The following is a 25,619-nucleotide window of genomic DNA, read 5'->3' as shown; positions in this document are numbered from 1 at the left end:
TAGCGAGCAAAAGTGTGTCGGTTTGAAATTCAGCTCATTCGTGTTTATTCCAAAATGACGGAACAAAGTGCCTCACCAGAAGAGCCATGGCATAAAGTAGGGAAATGTATTTTATTTCATCGTTAATTGACACTTTTTGGTAGGATTTTGTGAACTTAAATTGGTGGTGGGTTTAATTTTTAAAGCAGAGTAGAAACAATAAAATTCAACCCCAGCTTTTTGACTTTGTGCTAAGACTGTTAGCAAAGCAGCTAGGTTCTGTAACTAGTCTGTGTTCATTATAGTTACGGAATATTTGGGTGATATTTAATAAAATTCCACTTTATCATTAAATCTGAATAATTATATAAATTACGTTTAGTCTAATAAGCACGAATTGCTTCAAAAGTCATTATTTTACAAGTTAAAGCCTACATGGTCAGTATTACTCATGTGCGGTGTACGGAACACTGTGATTGTTTACTTATTTTACAGTTAAACACATATTCTTTTATTTAAAATTTCACTAATCCTAAGTCTCTGAGACGTCTAACTTTCTTAAATTAAAATAAAATAAAACAGACATACAATTTGGTTTGACTATTGACTATATTTGGTGACTTTTCTGCAACCGTTTAAAAGTGCATGGAACAGTCGTCTCTGGTCAAGGTTGAAATAATGGTAATAGCAACATCTTGTAGAATAGATCCAAATGTAATTTGCATGTCAAGTATTAGTTATTATTTGCAGTATTAATGCCATGATAATAATGTCAATTGGCTGAATACTGCCCACTGAAAGCACCCTTTTGGTTAATGTTTATAAAAAGTTAAAAGGCTTTGGGTTTGTAAAAGCTTTTTCACATTTTTTGCACCTGTATGGACCTGCATGGACCCACGTACAATCTTTAGTTCAGGTGTGTTTATACCTAAAATAAATTAAAAGCTTCGACTTTGTGACAGGAGAATTTCCTGATCCAGCTTGATTGTGCCTCTATCCTTAAAACAATGTACTTAAAACTATATACAAGTACATACTAAAACAAAACAACGTTCCTCTGGGAGAATGGTTAACCAACACACAAGTGCTCTTTTAACTGAAGGGGCACGAATCTCCACAGACACATTCCAAACCCTTTCCGAAAGAATGAGGCTTTTACAGTCTCAAAGTAGGACCAGCTCTGTATTAATGCCCTGGTTTTAGAATGGCATCTCTAACACGCTTATGGGGGCTGCGCTGTTGTCTCACAGCAAGAAGGTCCTGGGTTGATCCCCAGGTGGGGTAGTCTGGGTCCTTTCTGTGTGGAGTTTGCATGTTCTCCCCGTGTCTGTGTGGGTTTCCCTCTGGAGCTCTGGTTTCCTCCGACAGTCCAAAGACGTGCAAGTGAGGTGAATTGGAGATACCAAATTGCCCATGACTGTGTTTGATATTAAAAATTTGAACTGATTAATCTTGTGTAATGAGTAACTACCTGTCCTGTCATGAATGTAACCAAAATGTGTAAAACATGACGTTATAATTCTAGTCAATAAATAAACTTTAAGACATGATTCTATGAGTTGGTCCAGTGGCCTCCACAGAGCCCTGACCTCAACTCTATTAAACACAAATGAAAGTTTAAGATTTAGGAGGCTTTGTTGTTACTTTAGCTATATACAAGTACACTGAAACAAAGCAACATTCCTCTGGGACCATGGTGAACCAACTTGCAAGTGCTCTTTTAACTGAAGGGGTACAAATCCCCACACACACACACACACACACTCAAAGCCTTTCCAAAAGAATGAAGCCTCTTTATTAATGCCCATTGGTTTTAAATTGGCATCTCAAACAAGCTTATGGTCGAGTGTGGACAAACATTTGTCTATACACAGTATATGGCTTTATACTGTGTGGTCTGTTTCGATGGCTGTTTAATCACCATGGTTTTGTGTTTATAAACCCGTTCCGTAGTTTATCATTCTGTAGATCTGACTGTCTATGTTTGGCTCTGTATATTTACTTTGTCTGATACTTCTGCAGTTGTAACTGCACTGCATGATGTTAAAAAAAAAGAGAAGGGTATTGATGGCTAATTTTTGAGGGCAGATGACAGCAGGGGGTATTCTGTGTCCTAGATGCAGGTCAGTAATAGCAGGATGTTCCAGGTCTGCACATTTAATTGTTAGTTTGGTTGTTCTATGCTTTTGTGTTTTGCTGAGGTTCAGTACATGTAGCATCATCTTTTTGTGTAGTTTAAGCTAAACATACTTCTTCTTTATTCTGTCAACGTGTTTGATTGACGGCTTGCTTTACCATGGCTCAGCAGACAGACGGCACTTTCAGTGACAACGGCTTTGACCACAGTAAGTGCTAAATGCATATTTAAATTAAGAGTTTATTCTGTTGATCTGTTTAGACAACATCTACATCTCAGCATAGCTGTGTTTTAATTGAATTAAAACTATGTGTAGATTTTCTCTGCTTATGGTATTTTTTTTTCTTTGACAGATTTCTTTGCAGAAAGTGCTCGTAAGGGATCAGTGGTGTCAAGAGCCAACAGTATAGGATCCACAAGTGCCTCCTCAGTACCAAATACAGGTTACTATGAATTTATGTTCTTTCCTACCAGTGTGAAATGATATATTAGTACTAACATTTTATATTCTGTGATCTGTTAGAGGTGTAGAGATGAAACATTCAGAGTTTATAGGGCTGAAACAGGTTGATTTGCCTTTTTTATTTGCTGTTTCTAATTAAGGCAGGAAAACACAACCCTTACTCAGCAACAATCCCAAAAAGATGGATTATATAAGCATTAAATAAAGCATGAATTTAATAGCCAATCACGTCTGTGTACACGGCTGATAACACTGCTTAGATTCGAACCCCATTAGTTAGCATATTTTACTGCTGCGCCACCCGAACATCCACATTTCTGCTAGTAAATATGTAATCAGTATAAACATGGACAACAAGTTGTTCTGACTCACTGTGGACAAGAATTAAAATCGTCAGTAGTCTGTTAGAATAAAAAGGCTCTAATTTGTATAATTCTGAGCTTTTGTTTTGCCTACATGTAGAGTGAATACACTCATACATCAGATGTTAAAGAGAAGAGATGAACAAGAGATGCTGTAACTACCGAACTATTGTCACGTATCACATACAGCCACATGCTGTGAGTGCACGGCAGCTCAAGAATATCTGAGCACTAAAAGCCTCTGGCAAGAACGAGTGGGTGAAAAATTCTTACACTGAAATAGAACGACTTCTGTGTCTACAAAAAGCCTTTGCGAGCTGTTGTGTCTACCAAAGGAAGTGTTGCTAATACTAATTTAGTAGAATGTATAAACCTTTGCACATGCCCTGATGGCTGTTTATTTAAAGTAAGTCATCAGATATAAAATGAAAGTGCATTATTTTTTACTTTCATGCTTTTTCACTTTAGAATTCAACAACATATTGTGTATGATATCATTTGGTCCGTACTTGCTGAAGTGGATCTACAAACTGGATCTATTTGTGTAGCTTCTTATCTGTTGATCTTCCATGATCTTAGATGATGAAGACAGTGACTACAGACATGAAACCAAGGACTCGTATAAGGACCGCAGGAGACAAGCCCACACGCAGGCCGAGCAGAAACGTCGAGATGCTATCAAAGTAAGAATGCAAAACTAATGCATTGACGATCATTGTGGATTCAGGTGTATTTTTAGGGCTTTTATACTTTGCAAAGTACTAATGAATGTGTTTGCTTGAATATATCTGTACAGAAAGGATATGATGACCTGCAGACTGTAGTGCCAACATGCCAGCAGCAGTCTGAGTTTGCCATGGCCGCACAGAAAATCAGCAAAGCCACGGTGCTTCAGAAAAGTAAGTAAATTATTATTATATTATTATTATTCCGTCCAATTACATGAACTGGATAATTAATCTGTTTAATAATCTATTAATTAAAGTTAATTTCATTGTCACGTTTAGCAAACTTTTTATTCTGGCCCTGGTCTGGCTGTGTGGTTTCCTGGAATCACTGGACACAATACAGTCCCAGTAATAGCACCCCGACTGGACGCCAATCCACTGCAGCCCTTAAAATAGCTACTTGTGTTTGTGTGTAGAGGCCCGACAGACCATTAGCGATGCTGGGGATTCACACTTTGGATCCCGGCTTTAAAAAGTAATAATAACTATGTAATCAGTTGAATCTGATTACATTCACATTAGGAAATTGGCCAAAAATATTGAGATTGTGTGTTAAGGCGTATGATGGTGCAGTGTTGTATTTATATGCTTCATGTCTGTGTGTCCGCAGCCATAGACTACATTCAGTTCCTTCATAAAGAGAAGAAGAAGCAGGAAGAGGAAGTGTCCAATCTGAGAAAGGAGGTGATGGCTCTGAAGATCATGAAGACGTGAGTCAGGGTCCTAAAATAGGACGCCAGTGGTCAGAAGGGCTGCCATGCGCTCAGACTCCAAACAAAGCCAGTGCGAAGGATGCCAATATGGTCGAATGTGCTGGTTTTGCGCATCAAGAAAATTTCTAGGAGCTAAATTTAGAATCACATGTGCTTCTCAGAAACAATAATAATATATAGATGATCTAAAAGTGGTTTGTTATCTGTAAGATTCGAGCAAAATTGATTGTGTGTGATTGATTGGGGTTTGTTTAATAAAACAAGTATGGCTATGACAAGCATAAATGCATGTAGGCAACATCACATCACATCCATGTTTCGCCTGAGGGTTTTTTGTTGGATTTCTTGAGGAATGTTCAGGAGCCCCACAGGTCAGGATGCTAAACAGTCTTATATGGATCATTACTGATGACCAAAACAAACCTTTGACATGTCAAACCATATTATCGTCCTTGCAGCCCCAATGATTAGTGTGAGTTTTCAAATTTGTTGTAGTTATTAGTGGTACAGATAGCGATGAAATGCTATGGTAACTGTCTACCCACGTGAGTAAGGTAGAAATGTATACATTAATAAAATACAGGAGATTTAAACCCACAACTAAGATAAATGAAATTAAAAGTGATAAAAGAAAAACATTGATTGTTTCATGCTGCTTTCAGAGGATTCTGTGTGTTTGGGTGGGTGTTCTTTGCATTAATGTTAACCTTAGTAAATTGAGTAGCCTGTCATAAGTACCCCCCACTCCCCATTTCTAGTTCTCTTCGGTTTAGAGTGTGTTAACTTTATTAGCTCAGCAACGATCAGAACACAAGCAGCTAGAGCAAAGTTCACTTTGATGTATTGCACCAGAGAATCTGCAGATTGATTTGTTTATTGTGTTTTGCTGCTTCAGTTTGTGTAACTGGGCCTGATGTTATTTAGTGATGATATTAGTTTGTGGTTTTAGTAGAATGTGGCATCTGTTATTTATGATTTGTTAAATGTAAAAATACTGTTCTGTAGTGTCATTTATTTGTCTTCATTTGGATAATTTCCTGAGTATTACCTCTATTACTGCTGATCTATGTTAAAATATTAATAGTATAACTTATTTTTCGAAATACCATAGACGTTTTTTGTGCTTTGTGCAGGAACTACGAGCAGATTGTGAAGGCCCACCAGAATAACCCTCAGCAGGGCAGCAATCAGGTGTCTGATCAGGTGAAGTTCAGCGTTTTTCAAAACATCATGGATTCCCTGTTTCAGTCGTTCAGCACCTCGGTGTCAGTCGGGAGCTTCCAGGAGCTCTCGGCCTGCGTCTTCAGCTGGATCGAAGAACACTGCAAACCACAGGTGACACAAACACGCTCACAAAACACATCTATACCATATTATTTGTTTGTTTATTAGGATTTTAGGACATTAGGATTACAAGACACGGGGTTTCCCAGCGCAGTATTGCAGCAACTATAAAGGACTGCATATTTTGTCTATAAATTTGAACTTTATTTCTTTATTCTGAATAAATAAAACGATTAGCTGTATTTACAGACTCAAGTACTATTACTGTATATTAGTCTTGGTGTTTAAATGACACTTTATTCCCCATGTGCACTTGAAACCCATGTGTCTTCAAGGACAAGATTATTTTTCTCTATTTTTCTGATTAACCTTCTGTGTGTGTGTGTGTGTGTGTACAGACCCTGAGGGAGTTTGTGGTGGGTGTTCTGAGGCAGCTAAATGGACAGCTGTACTGAAGTGCTGGAGATTTCTTACTCAGGATGTCAAGATAAATTCTTCAGGCTGCTGTACATGTGAAGCTGAGCAATCAAGGCCTCCAAGTGCCTGTCGCAATGCAATATGGGATACAGTGAACATTTTGGTATCCTGCACACACAAAGCTGAGTCGGATGTGGTGTGATTGTAATTTTTACCGACAATTGTGCCTGGTTATTGCAGTATGGTGTTAAATAAGCTTATTTTCTTCTAAGGTTGGATTGTGTAGTGTTATAATTCAGCTGTCTGGACTGGGGCGTGTACTAAGTGTTTTAGTGGGGCAAAAGAAATTGACACACATTTTAAGTCTTAACGCCGGTGCAAACATGGTTTTAGATGTTCAGGATTTGTTTTATTGAGCTTCTACCAACCCAAATTGGCAGATTTCACTCGTTAAGCACAGTGCACATATTCTTTTGATGATTTAAACAGGAAGGAGATCACACCCACACCACTAGAAGTATCGGAGTGACACACCTCAGAGCCACGTAATGTTCAGTCAATGCAATAACGTCAGTGTTTATCATATGTGTGTGTACTCATTTGCTTACCTCTGAAATCAAAATGCAAAATGTTAAACCTCATTCAGATTCCAAAGCACGACTTGGAACTTTGTGTTTAGAGCAGCAGTATAATGGTGTAGACGTGTGATGTGTACCAGCACCAAATGTGTCATCCAAAACACTCACTCACAGTTAGGGTTGCGGGGAGGGTGCTGGAGCCAAAGGCACACGGTAACACCCTTGAGGGGGCACAGACACACACACACACACACACCCATTCATTCACCTATAGGGCAATTCAGTATCTCCAATTAACCTGACTGCATGTTTTTGGACTGTGGGAGGAAACCCACACAGACACGGGGAGAACATGCAAACTCTGCACAGTAAGGACCCGGACCCAGGATGATCTCGCTGTGAGGCGACAGTGCTACCCACCGAGCCACTGTGCCACCCTTTTTAAAAACTTGTATTTAAATATAATGGATTGATTAATGTACAGGTTGCACAGCAAAGCTGCTGTATGAACGTTTTCAGTCCAGCGACCCAGCACAAAAACGAATTATGATAAGTATTTGTTCCAGTCTTTCAGTCCCAGACGGATTGCCGTGATTATACGTGTGTACTTTTACTTTTAAACTCAGCTGTATATTCATGTTTGTACATTTCTTGTATTTATGTGATTTAATGCAGCACCAGGATACAGAAAAGCTTTAATGAAAATCTACTGTACTGTGATCGTCAACCAAAATTAGTCTAGTATCATTAGCTTCAGTGAGAAAGTGTTTACGGGAAAACGTTTCTCTGTTCATTCAGGTTCTTAATGTTTAATCAGTGCTGAAGAAAAGGGAGTCGTTTTGTTTTTAGCCATAATGTGGACCACTCCACTCAGATCACGCTCAGACACTCGCTCAGACACTCACTCAGACACTCGGGGCATCAGCAATGCAGACGATTTTTTTCTCAAAGCTGCCTATGTATTCACACCGGAGATTCTTCTTCTGATATTTTGTATAAATGCAGTTTGTAATTAAAAAATACATGTTTAATGATGTATTTACTGTTGTGTGGAGTTTTATTTACTGTAGTCATAGATAAGCAGCGTTACACTGTAGTTGAAGGCTGAAAAGCATGCTTTAATGCCAGTTATTTAGCAGACGCTTTTATCCAAAGCAATTTACAGTATACAGCAGGGGTGTCCAACTCATTTTCACAGAGAGCCACATCTGCATTATGGTGGCCCTCAAAGGGTCGATTGTAACGTATCCTGCTATGATTGCAGTCGCCTTTTAAGTCTTGGACAATTTGTTGATATTTATTTATTTATAACGTATTTATATCTACATTTATATTGTCCTCCTTTACCACAGACACACCTCATAACACAAGAAACGTACGCTGTGGAAACACTGCCATCTAGTGGCGGCGTGTGGTCACAAAATCGGCATGCATTGTGGGAGATGCAGTTTATGTACGATTTTACAGTGTATTTTAAGACGATCATACGTCTTTTAAGCTCTCGTGGGCCACATAAAATAATGTGGCGGGCCGGAGTTGGCCCATGTTTGACATGTGGTATGCAGTTTAAGCAATTGAGGGTTAAGGGCCTTGCTCAAGGGCCTAACAGTGGCGATCAGGCAGTGAACCTTCTTAAACCAGTGACCTTCTACTTACTAGTTCAGTACCTTAACCACAAAGCTACAACTGGGCTTGGTTGCCCTGAAGTGCTCAACATTGTTGTAAAGAAATAATCACACTTGTTTATTATGGGTTTTTTTGACTAAAAAGTAATTCACCTGTGTTTCAGTTTAGATCTAATCCATGTTCAAAATTATGACTAAAGTTAATCCAAGATTATCATGAATTTATACAACAAAATTGGTCTGAAAACAGCCCCTGATTTGTGGTAAAGGAACAAACTGGTTTAAAGAATTAATTATGAATGAATTTATCATAACCTAACAAAGGTGGTGGAGTGGGGGGTAAAAACACAGTTTGTAACAGAAAATTAAGGTTTAATTATTAAACGTATTTACAAATGTACAGATTTGACATATTGTCTTAACAAGGACCATAAAAAATGTTGGTAACAATGGTCGGCTCCACTCTCTTAATCCTGCCACAGGATGTGTGTTCGGTGTTAGATGTTGGGAACAGTCACTTTATGATCCTCATCCGTTTCGATGCCAACCTCTTCCTAAGGAAACAGAAATTCAGACAAACGTTTGTGTGTGGTAACATGACTTCACACCACCAAACATTTCAGACACAGACTGAACATTTCTGAACCACTGAATGTAGTCGTGGTTAATTAAGCAGCCACCAGTGAAACCCATTAGAAAGTCATACTGAACATTTCGATTTTTATTTAAATGCCTCATCTCAAGACATCTCAAACCAAAGAAAGCAGATTATAGTATTTACCTGTATATGGGTTTTAGTATTATCCTCACCAAACCATATAGTAAACATTTAATACTATGTTGTTATTATTATTATATCAGATTTAAACAGAAGGGTCTTAAACAAGGTAATGAATTACAGGGGTGTCATAAAAGTGAAAAGCTTTAGAGTCAGTCACAAAAGTCCATGTAAATAAAAGCATATACTGGTATCTTTATAATGGCCATTTAGATTTTTGCTTTTCTTGGTTTATATCGTGCGACATGCACAAGGAATGCTTTTGGAGATGCGTGGGCACAATATTGCCTTCACCAGTGTATACCGAGATAGAATAATTACTAACTAACTTACCAAAAATTCTCTCTTGCTCTTTGGGTAGCCCTCAAGAATGCTTCCCATCATATCTGTAGCCTGATGATGGATAATAAATTAAACACATATAAATAAAGAAGGTTAAGAAAACGGTTATTAAATCATATCATTAAATCAAAGCAAGAAAAGGTGCAGCACTGATTAAACCCATTGTTTAATGCTACTTAAATCTTTATTTAAAATAAGGACTGAAAAAGAGTCACCAGTCTCTTCCGTTTCTTCCACTCCTTCACATACAGGTTCCTCTCCTTATACACCTGAAGTATCAAAACCCAAGTTATTCATCAATACAAATACTGCACTTTCCATACTACAGAATCCAACTTGAGTACAAAGCCCCGACCCCAGGAGTTAGGACAGGTTTTAGCTATTAACAAGAGAAAAACAATTTAAAGCCTAAAATTAAGATATAATGGTTAATAAAAAGGTTCAGACTTTTTCTCTCTCCTCAGGGGTGACGTGGCTGGTGGCTGATTTAATGTTCTGCAGTCGTGCTGTGTAACTCTCACACTCGGCCCTCAGCTCAGTGATCTGTTTCAGCATCTCTGCAGTGGTCAGTGAACTGTTCAGCTCCTTCAGCTCTGTGATGTGCACAAACAACCAAGACAGAGAAACCAGCAGTTTACAATCACTCATTTTACATTATAGGCACTGGCCAATATCAGACTATGGTGTTTGTTGGACGTGGATGTGTACCTGTATCCAGCTGTCTGCAGCTCTGATTTACTGTCGCTACTTGGCTGTTAAGGTCTGAAATCTCGAGGTCCATCTTCTTCAGATCTGCATCACTCACATCTGCAAACTGAGACTGAAACCACACAGTCAGGTTGATTGTATGTGAGATTGTTCTACATTATAGGGCACAAAGCAGGTCTGCTCAACTGCAACAAAACACATACCTGATCTGCAAAGTAGATCTTCTGTTTGCCATAGACCTTCTCTCTGATCTTGCCATCCTGGGCGAGCTGTTCCATGGCCTTCACCACAGCCTAAATCAATGTACAGCATTTACACACAATAAGTAAGAATTCCAATTACTACAAAACCAATTCCACAAGTTTGGATATACTAAAGGGGGCAGTCACAATAACTAAAATCAATTTGGAGGCCATGTCAGAGTTAAATGACATGGAATAGTTTACATCATTATTTTTATAATCTCTGAGGCTTAATTTTTAGAACACATGACAGATTTGCACAGGACAAATGACAGATTTTTGGACATGCGTGTTCCAATCATTCAGTCACAGATAAAGAACTGTTGCAGAAAGAACTGAAATCCCAAACTAAGTAAACAAGCGTTTATAAACTTTAGACTTGAGCTGCAGAAGTGTGTAATTATTAGTACATATGTAAGTGTGTGATTATTAGTACAGATGTGTGTGTGTGTGTGTGATTATTAGTACATATGTAAGTGTGTGTGTGATTATTAGTACATATGTAAGTGTGTGATTATTAGTACATGTGTGTGTGTGTGTGTGATTATTAGTACATATGTAAGTGTGTGTGTGTGATTATTAGTACATATGTAAGTGTGTGAGATTATTAGTACATATGTAAGTGTGTGATTATTAGTACATATGTGTGTGTGTGTGTGATTATTAGTACATATGTAAGTGTGTGATTATTAGTACATATGTGTGTGTGTGATTATTAGTACATGTGTGTGTGTGTGTGTGTGTGTGTGTGTGTGTGTGTGTGTGATTATTAGTACATATGTAAGTGTGTGTGTGTGATTATTAGTACATATGTAAGTGTGTGATTATTAGTACATACAGTGTATCACAAAAGTGAGTACACCCCTCACATTTCTGCAGATATTTAAGTATATCTTTTCATGGGACAACACTGACAAAATGACACTTTGACACAATGAAAAGTAGTCTGTGTGCAGCTTATATAACAGTGTAAATTTATTGTTCCCTCAAAATAACTCAATATACAGCCATTAATGTCTAAACCACCGGCAACAAAAGTGAGTACACCCCTTAGTGAAAGTTCCTGAAGTGTCAATATTTTGTGTGGCCACCATTATTTCCCAGAACTGCCTTAACTCTCCTGGGCATGGAGTTTACCAGAGCTTCACAGGTTGCCACTGGAATGCTTTTCCACTCCTCCATGACGACATCCCGGAGCTGGCGGATATTCGAGACTTTGCGCTCCTCCACCTTCCGCTTGAGGATGCCCCAAAGATGTTCTATTGGGTTTAGGTCTGGAGACATGCTTGGCCAGTCCATCACCTTTACCCTCAGCCTCTTCAATAAAGCAGTGGTCGTCTTAGAGGTGTGTTTGGGGTCATTATCATGCTGGAACACTGCCCTGCGACCCAGTTTCCGGAGGGAGGGGATCATGCTCTGCTCAGTATTTCACAGTACATATTGGAGTTCATGTGTCCCTCAATGAAATGTAACTCCCCAACACCTGCTGCACTCATGCAGCCCCAGACCATGGCATTCCCACCACCATGCTTGACTGTAGGCATGACACACTTATCTTTGTACTCCTCACCTGATTGCCGCCACACATGCTTGAGACCATCTGAACCAAACAAATTAATCTTGGTCTAATCAGACCATAGGACATGGTTCCAGTAATCCATGTACTTTGTTGACATGTCTTCAGCAAACTGTTTGCGGGCTTTCTTGTGTAGAGACTTCAGAAGAGGCTTCCTTCTGGGGTGACAGCCATGCAGACCAATTTGATGTAGTGTGCGGCGTATGGTCTGAGCACTGACAGGCTGACCCCCCACCTTTTCAATCTCTGCAGCAATGCTGACAGCACTCCTGCGCCTATCTTTCAAAGACAGCAGTTGGATGTGACGCTGAGCACGTGCACTCAGCTTCTTTGGACGACCAACGCGAGGTCTGTTCTGAGTGGACCCTGCTCTTTTAAAACGCTGGATGATCTTGGCCACTGTGCTGCAGCTCAGTTTCAGGGTGTTGGCAATCTTCTTGTAGCCTTGGCCATCTTCATGTAGCGCAACAATTCGTATTTTAAGATCCTCAGAGAGTTCTTTGCCATGAGGTGCCATGTTGGAACTTTCAGTGACCAGTATGAGAGAGTGTGAGAGCAGTACTACTAAATTGAACACACCTGCTCCCTATGCACACCTGAGACCTAGTAACACTAACAAATCACATGACATTTTGGAGGGAAAATGACAAGCAGTGCTCAATTTGGACATTTAGGGGTGTAGTCTCTTAGGGGTGTACTCACTTTTGTTGCCGGTGGTTTAGACATTAATGGCTGTATATTGAGTTATTTTGAGGGAAGAATAAATTTACACTGTTATATAAGCTGCACACAGACTACTTTTCATTGTGTCAAAGTGTCATTTTGTCAGTGTTGTCCCATGAAAAGATATACTTAAATATCTGCAGAAATGTGAGGGGTGTACTCACTTTTGTGATACACTGTATATGTGTGTGTGTGTGTGATTATTAGTACATATGTAAGTGTGTGTGTGTGTGATTATTAGTACATGTGTGTGTGTGATTATTAGTACATATGTAAGTGTGTGATTATTAGTACATATGTGTGTGTGTGTGTGATTATTAGTACATATGTAAGTGTGTGTGTGTGTGATTATTAGTACATGTGTGTGTGTGATTATTAGTACATATGTAAGTGTGTGATTATTAGTACATATGTGTGTGTGTGTGTGATTATTAGTACATATGTAAGTGTGTGTGTGTGTGATTATTAGTACATATGTAAGTGTGTGATTATTAGTACATATGTGTGTGTGTGTGATTATTAGTACATGTGTAAGTGTGTGATTATTAGTACATATGTGTGTGTGTGTGTGTGATTATTAGTACATATGTAAGTGTGTGTGTGTGTGTGATTATTAGTACATATGTAAGTGTGTGATTATTAGTACATATGTGTGTGTGTGTGATTATTAGTACATATGTAAGTGTGTGATTATTAGTACATGTGTGTGTGTGTGTGATTATTAGTACATATGTAAGTGTGTGTGTGTGTGTGATTATTAGTACATATGTAAGTGTGTGATTATTAGTACATATGTGTGTGTGTGTGTGATTATTAGTACATATGTAAGTGTGTGATTATTAGTACGTGTGTGATTAGTAGTACAGATGTAAGTGTGTGATTAGTAGTACAGATGTGTGTGATTAGTAATACAGATGTAAGTGTGATTAATAGTACAGATGTAAGTGTGTGATTAATAGTACAGATGTAAGTGTGTGATTAATAGTACAGATGTGTGTGATTAATAGTACAGATGTAAGTGTGTGATTATTAGTACCGTTTTCCCCAGACCGTGCTGCTTCTGCAGATTACCAAACACATCCTGAGCACTGTACGGTCTGTTCTTCTCATTCAGGTACGACAGTATCAGCTCAGCAGCTAAAATCACATCAGAATAAAACACATTTTTACTATTTATATTTCAAACAATGAACACTGTGCACTTATTTTGTTCCCACTCGTATTCCGGCCTGATTACACACTACAGTCATCCTGCTCCAGGATTGGATAGTATTTAATACACATAAACAGCTCCACCAATGGGTTTTTGAATATGATTTATTAGCCAATCGCATCACAGAAGGCGGGATTTCCCTCAATACGGGTAGGAGAAAATCCTCTAACTGCTGTGGTAACGCTTAGCGACACAAACATACATAAATAAAGAAGGACCTGTAAAACTAAAACAACAAAATTAATGAGTCAATACAGTTTACTATATATAACAAGTAAAACATAAACCGACAAACCTGCAGCGTCTTTTTTACTCATGTTTACAACAGTACCAACAGAAACCTGTAATCTGGATCCTCTCAAGTTTCCCGCGCCGCAATGCCTTATGGGATTTGTAGTAAACAGACTCTCAATTTCATTTTTATTTATTTATTTTATTAGGTTTTTAACGTCATGTTTTACACTTTGGTTACATTCATGACAGAACAGGATTCATCAGTTCACAAGTTTAATGTCAAACACAGTCATGGACAATTTTGTATCTCCAATTCACCTCACTTGCATGTTTTTGGACTGTGGGAGGAAACCGGAGCTCCCGCAGGAAACCCACACAGACACGGGGAGAACATGCAAACTCCACACAGAAAGGACCCAGACCACTCCACCTGGGGATCGAACCCAGGACCTTCTTGCTGTAAGGCGACAGTGCTACCCATCGAGCCACCGTGTCGCCCCTATAGTTGAAATAACAGTAATAAAAATAATAATAATAGTTTCATTTGTTTGCTAAATTAAACATAAAAATATGACGTGTAACAGATTTCCTTATAACATTTTAAAATTCAGCTAAATAAGTCAGTAACTAGCTTGTTGATCTGTAGTGTCAGTCCCTCTTTCATTAATAACTTCTCAATTAGTTGAAGCTAATTCAGCTGCATCTATTTTGATAAAATCATTCATCAAAAAGAAACTAATAGGAGTATCAAGGCCCACACCTCCAGACTCCTGAAAAGCTTTTACCCCTCCGCCATAAAAACACTAAACTATCAAACTTTACATCCTAAAAAATTATGTGCAATTTATAGGGACTGTGCAATAACCTTTTTTTTCTTTAAAGTTCTTTAAGACCACACGGTATTTTTGTATCTAGATGTGTATATGTTTATTTGTAAATACATGTGTATATACTGTATATGTCTGTGTGTACATACATGTACCGTCAAGGAGATGCTCAAAAATTTCATTGTGCAGTGACAATAATTCTATTCTATTCTATTCGATTCGTGTGGAGGACTTTTTGTGGACAGAGTCTAGACCTCAACCCAACTGAAGACCTTTGGGATTAATTGGAACACTAATTGGTAGCCAGGACTTCTCATCCAACATGAGTGCCTGACTTCTGCCCATTGTTGACGTGATCAGCCCAGCTTATAAAGTGGTTAGGAGCCGAGATATTGGCTATATGGCTGAGATATTGAGCTTTATTAGGACATGATCTTATCTAAATTAAAATACATATTTTTTAAATTAAAAAGATATTTATGAACAACACAAATCATACACACACAAAAAGGTACAGGAAAGCCGAAGTTCAGAATTTATTTACTTCCACATCAAAACATTTCAAAACTCTATTACAGCAAGAAACAGAAAGGTACATACATCCACTGATCTCAGGTACAGAATGTTTCAATTGCAAAAATTAGAAATTCTAATAAATTACAGTTTTTTTTATTGTGAAGATGAACAGGCAGTAAAAAATTTTATATTTTCTCTTATATCTTATGCAGTTCATATGATGCAGTTTAGTGCCCAGCCAGGAAATCACTTGTGTGTGTTGTGTAAACCATCCGCCCTTTATGGAAATCATGGCTGATCCCTCAAGACTAGAAAATGAGAAAACTTCAAAACATTGTCAGTTCTAATGTCAGTGATTGTAAGTGTAATTTAAATCTGAGTTGGATAAAAGCAATTAAAAGATTGCAATGCTAAAAGAGCAGTGAAGACCAGCACATTTTGCATATACAGAAAAGATGAACAAATCTACAAAAGTGTACAACCAGAATTCAATAGGAAGAATCAAGCAGTTCATTAAGTACAAAAATCCAAAAACGAGAACAGAGAAAAAACTGCAAACCAGCAAAAGCAGCACCACTGCACACCATCGTATCACCTACTGACACACAGCAACGTTTTACAAGTATTTACTCACCGACTATCCTTTAAAAGCATAAGTGATAGTTTAAAGTGATAGTTTTAACAAAAATGAAATGCACACCTCTTCTTTCACCCTAAATTTAGTTTAGCTCTAAAAATGGCTTCTTCCGGGTGTTTATACACTTGCATTTTTGTTCTGGACCAAAGTTTGTTCAAAGGGTGAGTGCAGTACAGCTGAGGATGTATGAAATCTGTGTTTTTGGGAACCAGTCTGAAACTGTGGGCCTGGAGTTTGCTTCAAGTAAACTTGGGTTCAGGCTGCACCTCGTGTGAATGTGATCCACTCTGGAGGCTGGGCATATAGTCATGCTGAGGTGGTCAAACGTTACATTATTTTCTATTTTGAATTTGTTTTTCGAGTGTCAGGAGAATGAGACACTGTGGTGGCGACAACAGAATTGGGCTTTTCTTAATACATGTGGACTAAATTGGGCATTTTATACAAGTGACTGAATTATTAATGTTGTTAAAATAAATGTAAATATGCAGTAAATAAGACATCATTTTAATAAAATGATCCATAGTATGGAAAGTCTTTCTTTTTTCACATTATGTAAATACATCGTACATAGTAGTGACGTAAAACACAACCTCTAAAAAAAGAATGAGGGTTTATTCTATGTGATTAGTCTTGAATGTGTCAGTTATATGTGACAGAAAGCCACAGACAAACATGAGTTTCACAGCATGATCGCAAAAAGGCAAACTTTATTTATATAATAAAGACCAATAATAAAGTGTCTAAAAGTTTCAAGAAACGCAAATGTTGCTTTGATCCATGATCCAATATGTGATTGTAAACCCAACTTTGTTCAAAACTGTAATGAAGCCTGTTACACAAAGTTGTACCACACAACAGACATTAAGTTTGAATTGCACAACTCGCCTTTGGTTCAGAAAGAATTCGGAAACCTGTTGTGATGCCTTTCGTAAAACCAGACCAGAAACAATACAGCGTAACGCCTCGGTGACTAAGCTGGAGCCTGGAGCTACAAGACTGACGCTGCTAAAAATTATGTCATTCAGTTTATTGATTTTAAACTGGCAGCCAAAAGCTTCTAATGTCTTGAAAAACATCTACTGTACATTTGGAGTAAAGTTATGTACATTTCATAAGAATTACCCCTTTAAGACATCAGTCGATAGTTTGATAGACCTTACAAGTAAACGTCAACCAAAAAAGTGGGCTGCCATCCGACTGTGATGTTTTACACGGATTAGCAAAGTAAACCTACAAAAATGTGGCTCATTGCTGAGAGAATGTCGGTGTCGGCACAGTATCCATATTAGCCAATATCCAAAGATTCACAGCAGCACCACTTAGTAAATGGTACAAAGCAGCATTTCATTCGATCTTTTTGTTAATAAACTACTCAGCCTTGGTGAGATAAATGCTTCATATTTTAATAAGTTGCTATAAGTCCCTGCAAAACTGACTTGAACAGTTTAAATGATTTTGATGTAAAGATAAAGAAGCCTGAGCTTGGCTGATTATTAAAAGCTAAATAAAGTCCATTTTTGACCAGCAGTTTAATAAGATAAAAAAGAATTATTCAGCGATCTGTGTTCAGACAGCATTGTGTTGGAAACTCACAATTCATACATTGATATTTTTTTTAACATGCCATTGTAATATTTCTCATTTCAGGCTGTTTAGAAAAGCAATCACACTTCAATCTTGTGTCAAAAAAGACCGGCTGCTCTTATCCTTTAACAAACAAATAAAACTGGAACACAGTGTGGTCACAAACATCTCTACTGAAGCAGGTCAGCACTGAACAAGCTATTAGTATGCAATCAGAAATAAAGACTACTGTAGTTTAGATGTGCAGTCGTTCCACGTGAAAAGCAAAAGCTTGCTGGAGCTGTTCAGGGGAAATTTGCTATTCATCTGGCCTCCAAACTCATGTATGAATAAAAGCAAAGAGCCTCCAGAAGATCCACAAACCAAATCTGGTTCACAAAACGAATTTAAGGCTGAGGCAATTTTATATCTGCTTCAAAAAGGCAAAGAATAGTGACCACAGATTTTAACCAAACTAAAACAGTCCCCTCCAAACACTAAAAATAAAATAAAATGTGGTGTACACTAAACCTTTTTTTGTCTCTTTTTTTCATCATTCTTTTCTTTTTTCATTCTTTCCTTCCTTCCTCCACCTCTCTCTCCCTTCTTCCCCCTCTCCTTCGCTCTTTCCTTCCTTCTTTCCTCCCTTCTGACCCACAGACTGCGTTAGAAAGTGACCCAGCACATGTGGACGTGTTGGTATTTCTTAAAAATGATTACAATATGTAGTATCATGACATGTTCAGGTAGCCCAGGGCAGACCATCTTAAATTAGCCAATGTTGCAGGTGTGTCAGTAAAAGTTACATCTTGTGTGATTGGACGTAGCCAGAATGCGCCCTTTTCCAAGCATTTTAAGCTGCACAACGACATCACCAGTTGCGACTCATAATTACTTTAACCCTGGTGTAACAGGAGGACATTTTTTAAATAGTATTTACATTACATTTACATCATTTAGCCGATGCCTTGCTCAGGGGGCTCAACAGTGGCAACTTGGCGGACGTAGGGCGACCTTCCGATCTCCAACCCAACTCCAAACCACTGCTCATGTTAGTGACGACACAACTCATATCTTGCATTCACAAATATCACAAATTGGGTAAATCAAGTTGGCATCACAACTGTGATGTTTCACCTGGCTCAGCAACAGTATCAGGTGTCGGGTTTGATATAGAGATTGTATCCAAAAATCGGTGCATCCCTACATGTTGAATATAAAGCTTGGTGAGTAAGGATACTGTACATTTAGGATAAGACAATTAATAAGCCTAAACAAAACTGGTCTGCATGTAACAGCAACTACCGATCAGGGCTTCAACAGCAATGCATGGTTGTATTGCATTATGGGTTGCTTTTTGACCTCACAGCATCTAGAGTGGAATGTCGGGTTTGGTCCCATCATGACTGAACCGTGTTAAACGATGCTGACTGACAGAAGGTTAAGGCGCAGTTTGATTGTAAAAAGATTTGGCATTTGTTCTGCTGGTTTCTGTAGTATTTTGTCCTATTGCTGTGCCTACAGATTTAAACGGGGAATCACAGAGACACACGAGCACGTACACACACAATCAGAAGAGGACAGGAAACATCAGAGGAAAGTCTTCACAGTGATCACCAGTGAAGAATTACTGGCTCGTGGAAACCAATCCGGCGTGGAAGAAACGGTTCGAATGCATCCACACAAGCTGACGAACATAAAAAGCAATCAAACATCCTACGACGCTAGGGCCCGACCGATATTACCGACACACTGATTCTGTATAGACTTGGATTAAGCCTCTGCTTGAATTAAATGTGCTCTGGCAACCTCGCTGGCTAAGGAGAACCACAGGTTAGCTCAGGCCTCCTCAGACTCTGTATAGATGTGGATCTATACAGAAAGTCACCTTGACAGCAGGAGCCGCTGCTGCAACTGCAAAGAGGTGAATCCCCACCCATACTGCCCCTCTTACACAGGGCTAAGTGTGTCTATTAATGGTTTAAAGGCCAATTTGCTGACCTCTGTCCAGTGGTGGGCTAGCATATTCAAAAACTGAGCCAGAATTGGCAGAACAATAAAATAAATAAACACATAAATACATTTTAATAATGATTTAAATAATCATGATTGTCATAATTGTGTTTGCTTAACAGCCCTACAACTTTGTAATATTATTTTTATTAATTACATAACAAATTTAAATACTTTTATTCTATGTTACTTTTAGTTTATTTTATTTAATTAGCTGACATCAGATAATCCTATAACTTACTCAAAATAAAAAAGGGACAACATTTGCGCTGCTTATTTCATTTTAAGAATGTTAGGCTGTGTTACAATGCGATACGGTCAAAATTACTGGCTCTTTTTTATGCATTCAGCACAGGCATCTTTTCCACCAATCAGGGTCCTTAGTGTATGAAGACCCGACCCACCCACACAGTCCCGTTGTCCCACCCTAGCAGATACGGTGGCCAGTTAGTATCTGCTGCAGGCACTGAATTACAGGCTCTTTAAATGAACTTTAAATGAACTTTCGGTGACATTGTGATATCGGTTGGGCCTTAGATAAAGGTATAGAGACCAGGTAGCAGTTGTAGGTAGGTCTGTATCTCTCTTTCTCTCTCACACTCACACACACACACACACACACACGTGTGTGCCTCACTGTGGCTTCCCCAGCAGGTTGGACAGAAAGCTGGATCCCTGTGATCTGTTCTGACCTGCTCCTCTCCCCCCTCCTCCACCTAAAGGATCCATGTGGTTGAGCTCAGACTGATCCAACATCTCAAAGTCGTCCTGGTCGGGGTCCAAATCCAAATCCAGGTCCAATTCCGAGCTGGACTGTTTCCTGTGTCCGCGCGGAGCCTGAAAGGCCCCGGAGATAGCCGCCTGGATCATGTTGCTGGCCAGGAGGCCTGCGAGATCTCCCGTGATGTCCGAAGTCAAGTTCAGGCCGCCGAGAGAGAGGTCGGTGTCGAGGTCGTCCTGGTCCGAGTCCAACTGGGTGTCCAGGTCCAGCATGGCAGAGGTGGTGGGAGCGCGGGAGCCGGAGAAGGCGGCCGAGCCCAGACTAGGCAGGCCGAGGCTGGGGTCATCGTCGTCGTCTAACAGGGTGGCATCCGGATTGATGGAGGGGAAGTCGAGATCCTGCGCAAAAGACTCTTCTGGGTCACTGTGTCTGTCCATGTCTGAAAGAGAGGAGTGGGAGCTTTCAGTCAATATAGAAATAAGAAGTTCACCTCACCTCCATACCAAAATCTGCTCTGTTGATTTAACAAAATGCACTATATGGCAAAATTAAGATTGATGTTTTTGTTTTAATGATCTGTTATATTTAAACTCACTTACCCTCAGAGCCCTCAGTGAGAGGAGTTTGTCCTCTGGAGAGGTTAAAGGTGCCATTCTCCGTGTATGAAACTTCTGCATCCGAGTGCTCTGAATCAGTCATCGCGAGCTCCTTAGCAACAGCCACTTCATCAAACTGCAGGTTTTAGAAGATACATCACAACATTATCCAACAAGAATTATTTTTGTGCAAACAAAGCCCACTGTTAATGTTGCTCCATGATAGAACACTGAGCCAGCATCAGAACTACCAGGACCGACTCATAATAGTTTATTATATTACATGTATATTACATATTATATATCTTTATTTATGCACCTATACCGACACAGTGTTGTACATTGCACATCTGTTAATGTTTACTGCAAAGGACACTTTCGTAATAATGAATTATATTACATATCACATTTCTTTATTCTATTTATTTAGCTGCATAGTTTTGTACAGTAAGACTTGCTTTCTTTAATACTTTTTAATATACTCTACTTAATGTACCTTGAGCTGCTGTTATACCTGACGTTCCCTTTGGGATTAATAAAGTGATCGATCTATCTACCTATGATTAACTTTTACTGCAGTATCTACATAGTGCTACTTGTTTTCCTAATGCGTGGGTACCCATTAATTAAATACCGAATGGATTTCATTAATAAACCAGCCATCTGGGTGTTCGATTGCCATGTTCCGCCTGCTTTGGTTATGTTGAACTGTTTTAAGTATATTTATTCATAACACTCTGCCAAGTTCAGTTTGATTGCACATGTTAGGAACACGTAAATAGGAATTTACCACACAGTATTCACTCCTCTGATAATGCTTTTTCATCTTCGTCTTTAGTTTAACATCGGTGCACTACAGTGGCGCAGCAGTCCTTATCAAACTCGTCAAACCGTTTCTTTATGGACCCTGCTTTATGCACAGGAGAAATATGCCTAGTGTTTTAGGGTGAAGTGCTCTTACTGTTGGGCAGAAAGCTGCTAGCTCCTCCTCACTGTCACTGCCATCACCAGAGGCTCCTCTAATTGGTTGGCGAAGGACTGCAAACACAGAGGTCAGACGTCATAGACATGTAGATCAGTGACATTAGGCAAATTTTTTACAGGATGGAAAGTGTTGTGATGCTAGAAAATGTGTTGACAAATGAGAACAAACTGCCTTTTCCCTAAAAAAAAAATGCACCTCCTACTTCATGTCACCACATTCATTCTTAGCAAATAAATACAGACACGGTCACGTCATTGGTGTGGGTTTTCTAAGGGTTTTTTCTGTTGTGACCGCTGACCTTTTATGTCGATAGGGAGGTTCTACAGACCTGACAGAAAGCTGACAGGTTGTGCTAATGAGCTCAGGGAGAGTAACCAAACTGCACTGTAGTTTTAGGACACACACACAGCGTACTCACACTGGTTGTCTATGGGCTTGGACATCATGTAGCCTTTGACGCTGAAGTCCAGCCACTGCAGGGCCGGCTCCAGCCTCACACATGCGCGCTGCCACATCTGATAGTACACCGCCAATGGACACGACAACACCCCCCACACTAAAAACAAAAACAACAGACTTGGTACATTCTGAAGGGATCTAATTATTAATAAGAAACAAATTAATACGAAGTTAGTGTGCAATATAAACATTTTCGGAGGCAAACAGAATCAGGGAGGGAATCACGTAGCTATATTTTTAGATAGTGGATTCAGAATCTATTCAGCCTCCTTGCTTTGACTTTTCTTTACTTCATCATTATGGATTAGTAGATTGATAGCCAAAAATATTATTTATATCCATTCAAAATTAAATCCACAACACAAAGTGTGAAATAAAGTGTTTATACTTTCTGAATCCACTGCATATATATTTGTATATTAAACATATTTTGGTATTAGTGTGGGATTTGCTTTACTCACAACCAACATAGGAGAGGACGATTCCAGGGACGTAGCGACCAACCATGGCCAGGAGGGAGAACAGGCCACAGGTGAGCACACAAAACTGCAGACATTAAAAACAACTGATTAAATTGTGTCAGCACAGACATTTAGTAACTTTCATAACGAACACATGGGGAAAAAGACAAACTGAATAAAAACCTCTCTGTGTAGGCAGAATAAGGTAAGCAAATGGTAAACAGATAGTCCAGATTAATGTAGTCTAATATTATACCAACACATCAGTTTAACTTGTGCTGCCTCAGTAATGCCTAGAGCAGTAGTACATGTGGATGTGTTCTCACCGTTCCTGGGTTCTTCTGTTTAAACTGGGTTAGATCTGCTGCACACGATGCTACATCCACCCACATCTCAGCCACAAAGTGGCACAACTCGGGCACACTCAGGGTGTCGGGCTGCACCAGGCCCCAGCTACATACACACCAAGCACATGGGCACATTGTTAGTATTATTCCATCTGCAAATGGTATTTCACCAGAAATAATAGTACTCATCTGATCAAACTGACCTTTCGTTTTCACTCTCATCCTGTCGTCGTACTGTGAACAGCACAAATAAAGAAATGTTAACACCATGTTCTGATCATGACCTTAATCAGGTGGTTATTAATCCACTAAAACCAAATGCAGTAAAGTACCGAGAAATGACATATACATGGGTCACATGAATTGCATTCAACTCAAGCTGGAATTTTATTCCACGTTATTCCAGCTTTTAAATGTCTGTATAGCAAGAACGTGCTTGTCTACCTTTAATCTTGGGCCAAATCTTGTTCCTCCAGGTATCAACACAAACAGCCAAAGCCAGACCTGATGCCAGCAGAAAGAGAGGCCTGAAAGAGCTCAGCGCAAAAAACCTATCAACAAAAAATGGATATGAAACACAGACAGTAAATTTCACTATTGAATACAGATTTATTGAGTATTCCATTCCAAAAATGACACAGTGGTAAGTAAACATGCTTCTGTTCCAATTTTTTTATAAATAAATTGCATTCAAAATAAAATGTATTTATTTTACTGTTTTAAATTTAATACGGACCAAAAATAATGTACAAATCCCTGTTTTTGTTTCTAAATTCTGTGTGCATTCTACACACTGTCCCAACTTTTTTGGAATAAATGCTTGTACAATACTTAGAACTGCAACTTCCATCTGGAGGTGTACAGACACCTTGGCTCTGTCTTTACGACAGCACACTTCTGACTTAAATGTCTGGGCTAAATATAGGCGGCACCATCTGGTTCCTACACTGAAGAGGATGGCGTCAACTACAGAAACTGATCTGGTGTTGTGCACAGAGTTTTCCTGCCCATGGGCATCGTCCTTCCGCAACTACTGCTTGTGACAGGAACTCTTTATTTGAATGATAAGATCTTGCTGCTAACAATGACACACACTGAACTTGTCTGTGTTTGAATTGTACATGCGCTTTGTTTACTGACAACAAATCAACAGCAACCTGGTTGCGCTGGGGCTTTATCCAGCGACCTTTTAATTTCTTGTCCAATTCAGTACAGCATTTTTACATTTAGCATTTATAGGTGCAGGTGAGATATTTGAGCAAACAATTTTGCCAGCCAGGGCATGACATCACACTCACGACCATTACAAATAATAAACAACACTTTTGGAACATCAATTATGATAATTACTCACTCTTTTTTCTTTTAATTTTGTGATTTTTGAACCCTGTAACAATTACCACTTGCACCCCCCCCCCCCCATGGCTGGCCAAAAAGGGGCGTGGACTAGAACCCCCTCTTTACATCAGTCTGAGGTCGATCTCAGATAGCCATACTGCACAGGAAGGGTCATGCCATGCAGTCCTAGTGGACCCCTTCTTTTCACCCATGCTTTCTGCACAGGCGCCTCTATCTGCTAACCAGGGTCCTTACGCAGCGTTTAAAGACCCCACCAATTTAGTCCGGCCATCCCACCCTGCAGACACGGTGGCCAGTTATTGTCTGCTGCAGGCACTAGATGGCGCCCAGACGACCAGTGGCAGTGCTGAGATTCGAACCGGGTTGTGCTTGAGGAATATCCTGCTGCGCCAACTGGGCGCCCAACCGTGTCTGTTTAACAAGCCGGTAGCACCGATGAGTCTCAACCTCAGGAGCCTAAACTCTTCTTTTCTCAGTACTGGTATACCTGCTGGAATTATTGTCCGTGGTAACAGCACATGCACTGCTGATGCTGCAGGTAGAAAACATATTAGAAATATTATGATTGCATTGTTATAACCTCACCAGAAGACACAGTTGACGGCCGTGATTATGAAGACACCGTGCACCGGTCTCTTCCACAGTAGCGCCGCCTGCAGATAGGTGATGAGGCGCTCATGAGGACCCACAGCGTCCATCAGCACCGCCCTCACAGCCCGCACCTGCCTGGCTCTCTCCGCCTGGCTCTCCCTGCGTCCTCCCGAGCCCCGCATCAGCACAGTCTCGGTACCACAGTCCACATCCTCCGCTCCTCTTCCCTGCGCCATTACAATGTTCACAAACTACAGCCGAACAAACACCAACACGTTTATAAACAGCGTCTCCAGGTAACCGACACAACTCCCAGCTCAGGTTAGCTAACAAGCTAAACACAGCACAGTTCAGCTACAGACAGCGTAAAGTCGCGCACAAAACGTGTCTCTGGTTTATAATAAAGGAAAAGAACGCCTGTGACGTTCATTCTATCTAA

At 39.5% G+C, this 25,619-nt stretch overlaps 3 protein-coding genes across 3 annotated transcripts; 1 reads left to right on the top strand and 2 right to left on the bottom strand.

Moving 5' to 3' along the window:
* The first annotated feature begins 54 nt into the window (after positions 1 to 54).
* mlx (MAX dimerization protein MLX) lies at positions 55 to 7,699 on the top strand. Its single transcript, XM_063018772.1, has 8 exons — positions 55 to 96; positions 2,285 to 2,324; positions 2,470 to 2,559; positions 3,521 to 3,624; positions 3,738 to 3,840; positions 4,280 to 4,379; positions 5,516 to 5,717; positions 6,065 to 7,699. Exons 1-8 carry the CDS (start codon positions 55 to 57, stop codon positions 6,119 to 6,121), a joined length of 738 nt encoding a protein of 245 aa, XP_062874842.1. The 3' UTR covers positions 6,122 to 7,699.
* A 938-nt stretch (positions 7,700 to 8,637) lies between these two features.
* psmc3ip (PSMC3 interacting protein) lies at positions 8,638 to 14,237 on the bottom strand. The gene is made up of 8 exons (XM_063019105.1): positions 14,164 to 14,237; positions 13,692 to 13,792; positions 10,318 to 10,407; positions 10,115 to 10,226; positions 9,854 to 9,999; positions 9,622 to 9,675; positions 9,398 to 9,457; positions 8,638 to 8,840 (listed from the first exon to the last, which is right to left on the bottom strand). Exons 1-8 carry the CDS (start codon positions 14,183 to 14,185, stop codon positions 8,784 to 8,786), a joined length of 642 nt encoding a protein of 213 aa, XP_062875175.1. The 5' UTR covers positions 14,186 to 14,237; the 3' UTR covers positions 8,638 to 8,783.
* A 5,554-nt stretch (positions 14,238 to 19,791) lies between these two features.
* Positions 19,792 to 25,420, bottom strand: retreg3 (reticulophagy regulator family member 3). The gene is made up of 9 exons (XM_063018576.1): positions 25,175 to 25,420; positions 23,675 to 23,781; positions 23,434 to 23,464; positions 23,210 to 23,336; positions 22,884 to 22,968; positions 22,382 to 22,519; positions 21,940 to 22,016; positions 20,982 to 21,114; positions 19,792 to 20,821 (listed from the first exon to the last, which is right to left on the bottom strand). Exons 1-9 carry the CDS (start codon positions 25,414 to 25,416, stop codon positions 20,295 to 20,297), a joined length of 1,467 nt encoding a protein of 488 aa, XP_062874646.1. The 5' UTR covers positions 25,417 to 25,420; the 3' UTR covers positions 19,792 to 20,294.
* Positions 25,421 to 25,619: the final 199 nt, after the last annotated feature.

The sequence above is a fragment of the Trichomycterus rosablanca genome, chromosome 22 (genome assembly GCF_030014385.1).
Source record: "Trichomycterus rosablanca isolate fTriRos1 chromosome 22, fTriRos1.hap1, whole genome shotgun sequence".
Lineage (NCBI taxonomy): Eukaryota > Metazoa > Chordata > Actinopteri > Siluriformes > Trichomycteridae > Trichomycterus > Trichomycterus rosablanca.
This window is presented reverse-complemented; position numbering and strand designations above follow the sequence as displayed.

Bases quoted from the DNA above. Each gene is read 5' to 3' on its own strand.
- mlx (XM_063018772.1), top strand. From the start codon at position 55: ATGACGGAACAAAGTGCCTCACCAGAAGAGCCATGGCATAAA. The intron at 3,625-3,737 runs GTAAGAATGCAA...ATATCTGTACAG, and splicing joins AACGTCGAGATGCTATCAAA to AAAGGATATGATGACCTGCA. The intron at 5,718-6,064 runs GTGACACAAACA...GTGTGTGTACAG, and splicing joins AAGAACACTGCAAACCACAG to ACCCTGAGGGAGTTTGTGGT.
- psmc3ip (XM_063019105.1), bottom strand. From the start codon at position 14,185: ATGAGTAAAAAAGACGCTGCAG. The intron at 13,793-14,163 runs GTTTGTCGGTTT...ATGTGATTTTAG, and splicing joins GAGTAAAAAAGACGCTGCAG to CTGCTGAGCTGATACTGTCG. The intron at 10,227-10,317 runs GTATGTGTTTTG...GTGTGGTTTCAG, and splicing joins AGATCTACTTTGCAGATCAG to TCTCAGTTTGCAGATGTGAG.
- retreg3 (XM_063018576.1), bottom strand. From the start codon at position 25,416: ATGGCGCAGGGAAGAGGAGCGGAGGATGTGGACTGTGGTACCGAGACT. The intron at 23,465-23,674 runs GTAGACAAGCAC...TGCTGTTCACAG, and splicing joins GATTTGGCCCAAGATTAAAG to TACGACGACAGGATGAGAGT. The intron at 21,115-21,939 runs GTAAGAGCACTT...TAAAACCTGCAG, and splicing joins TAGCAGCTTTCTGCCCAACA to TTTGATGAAGTGGCTGTTGC.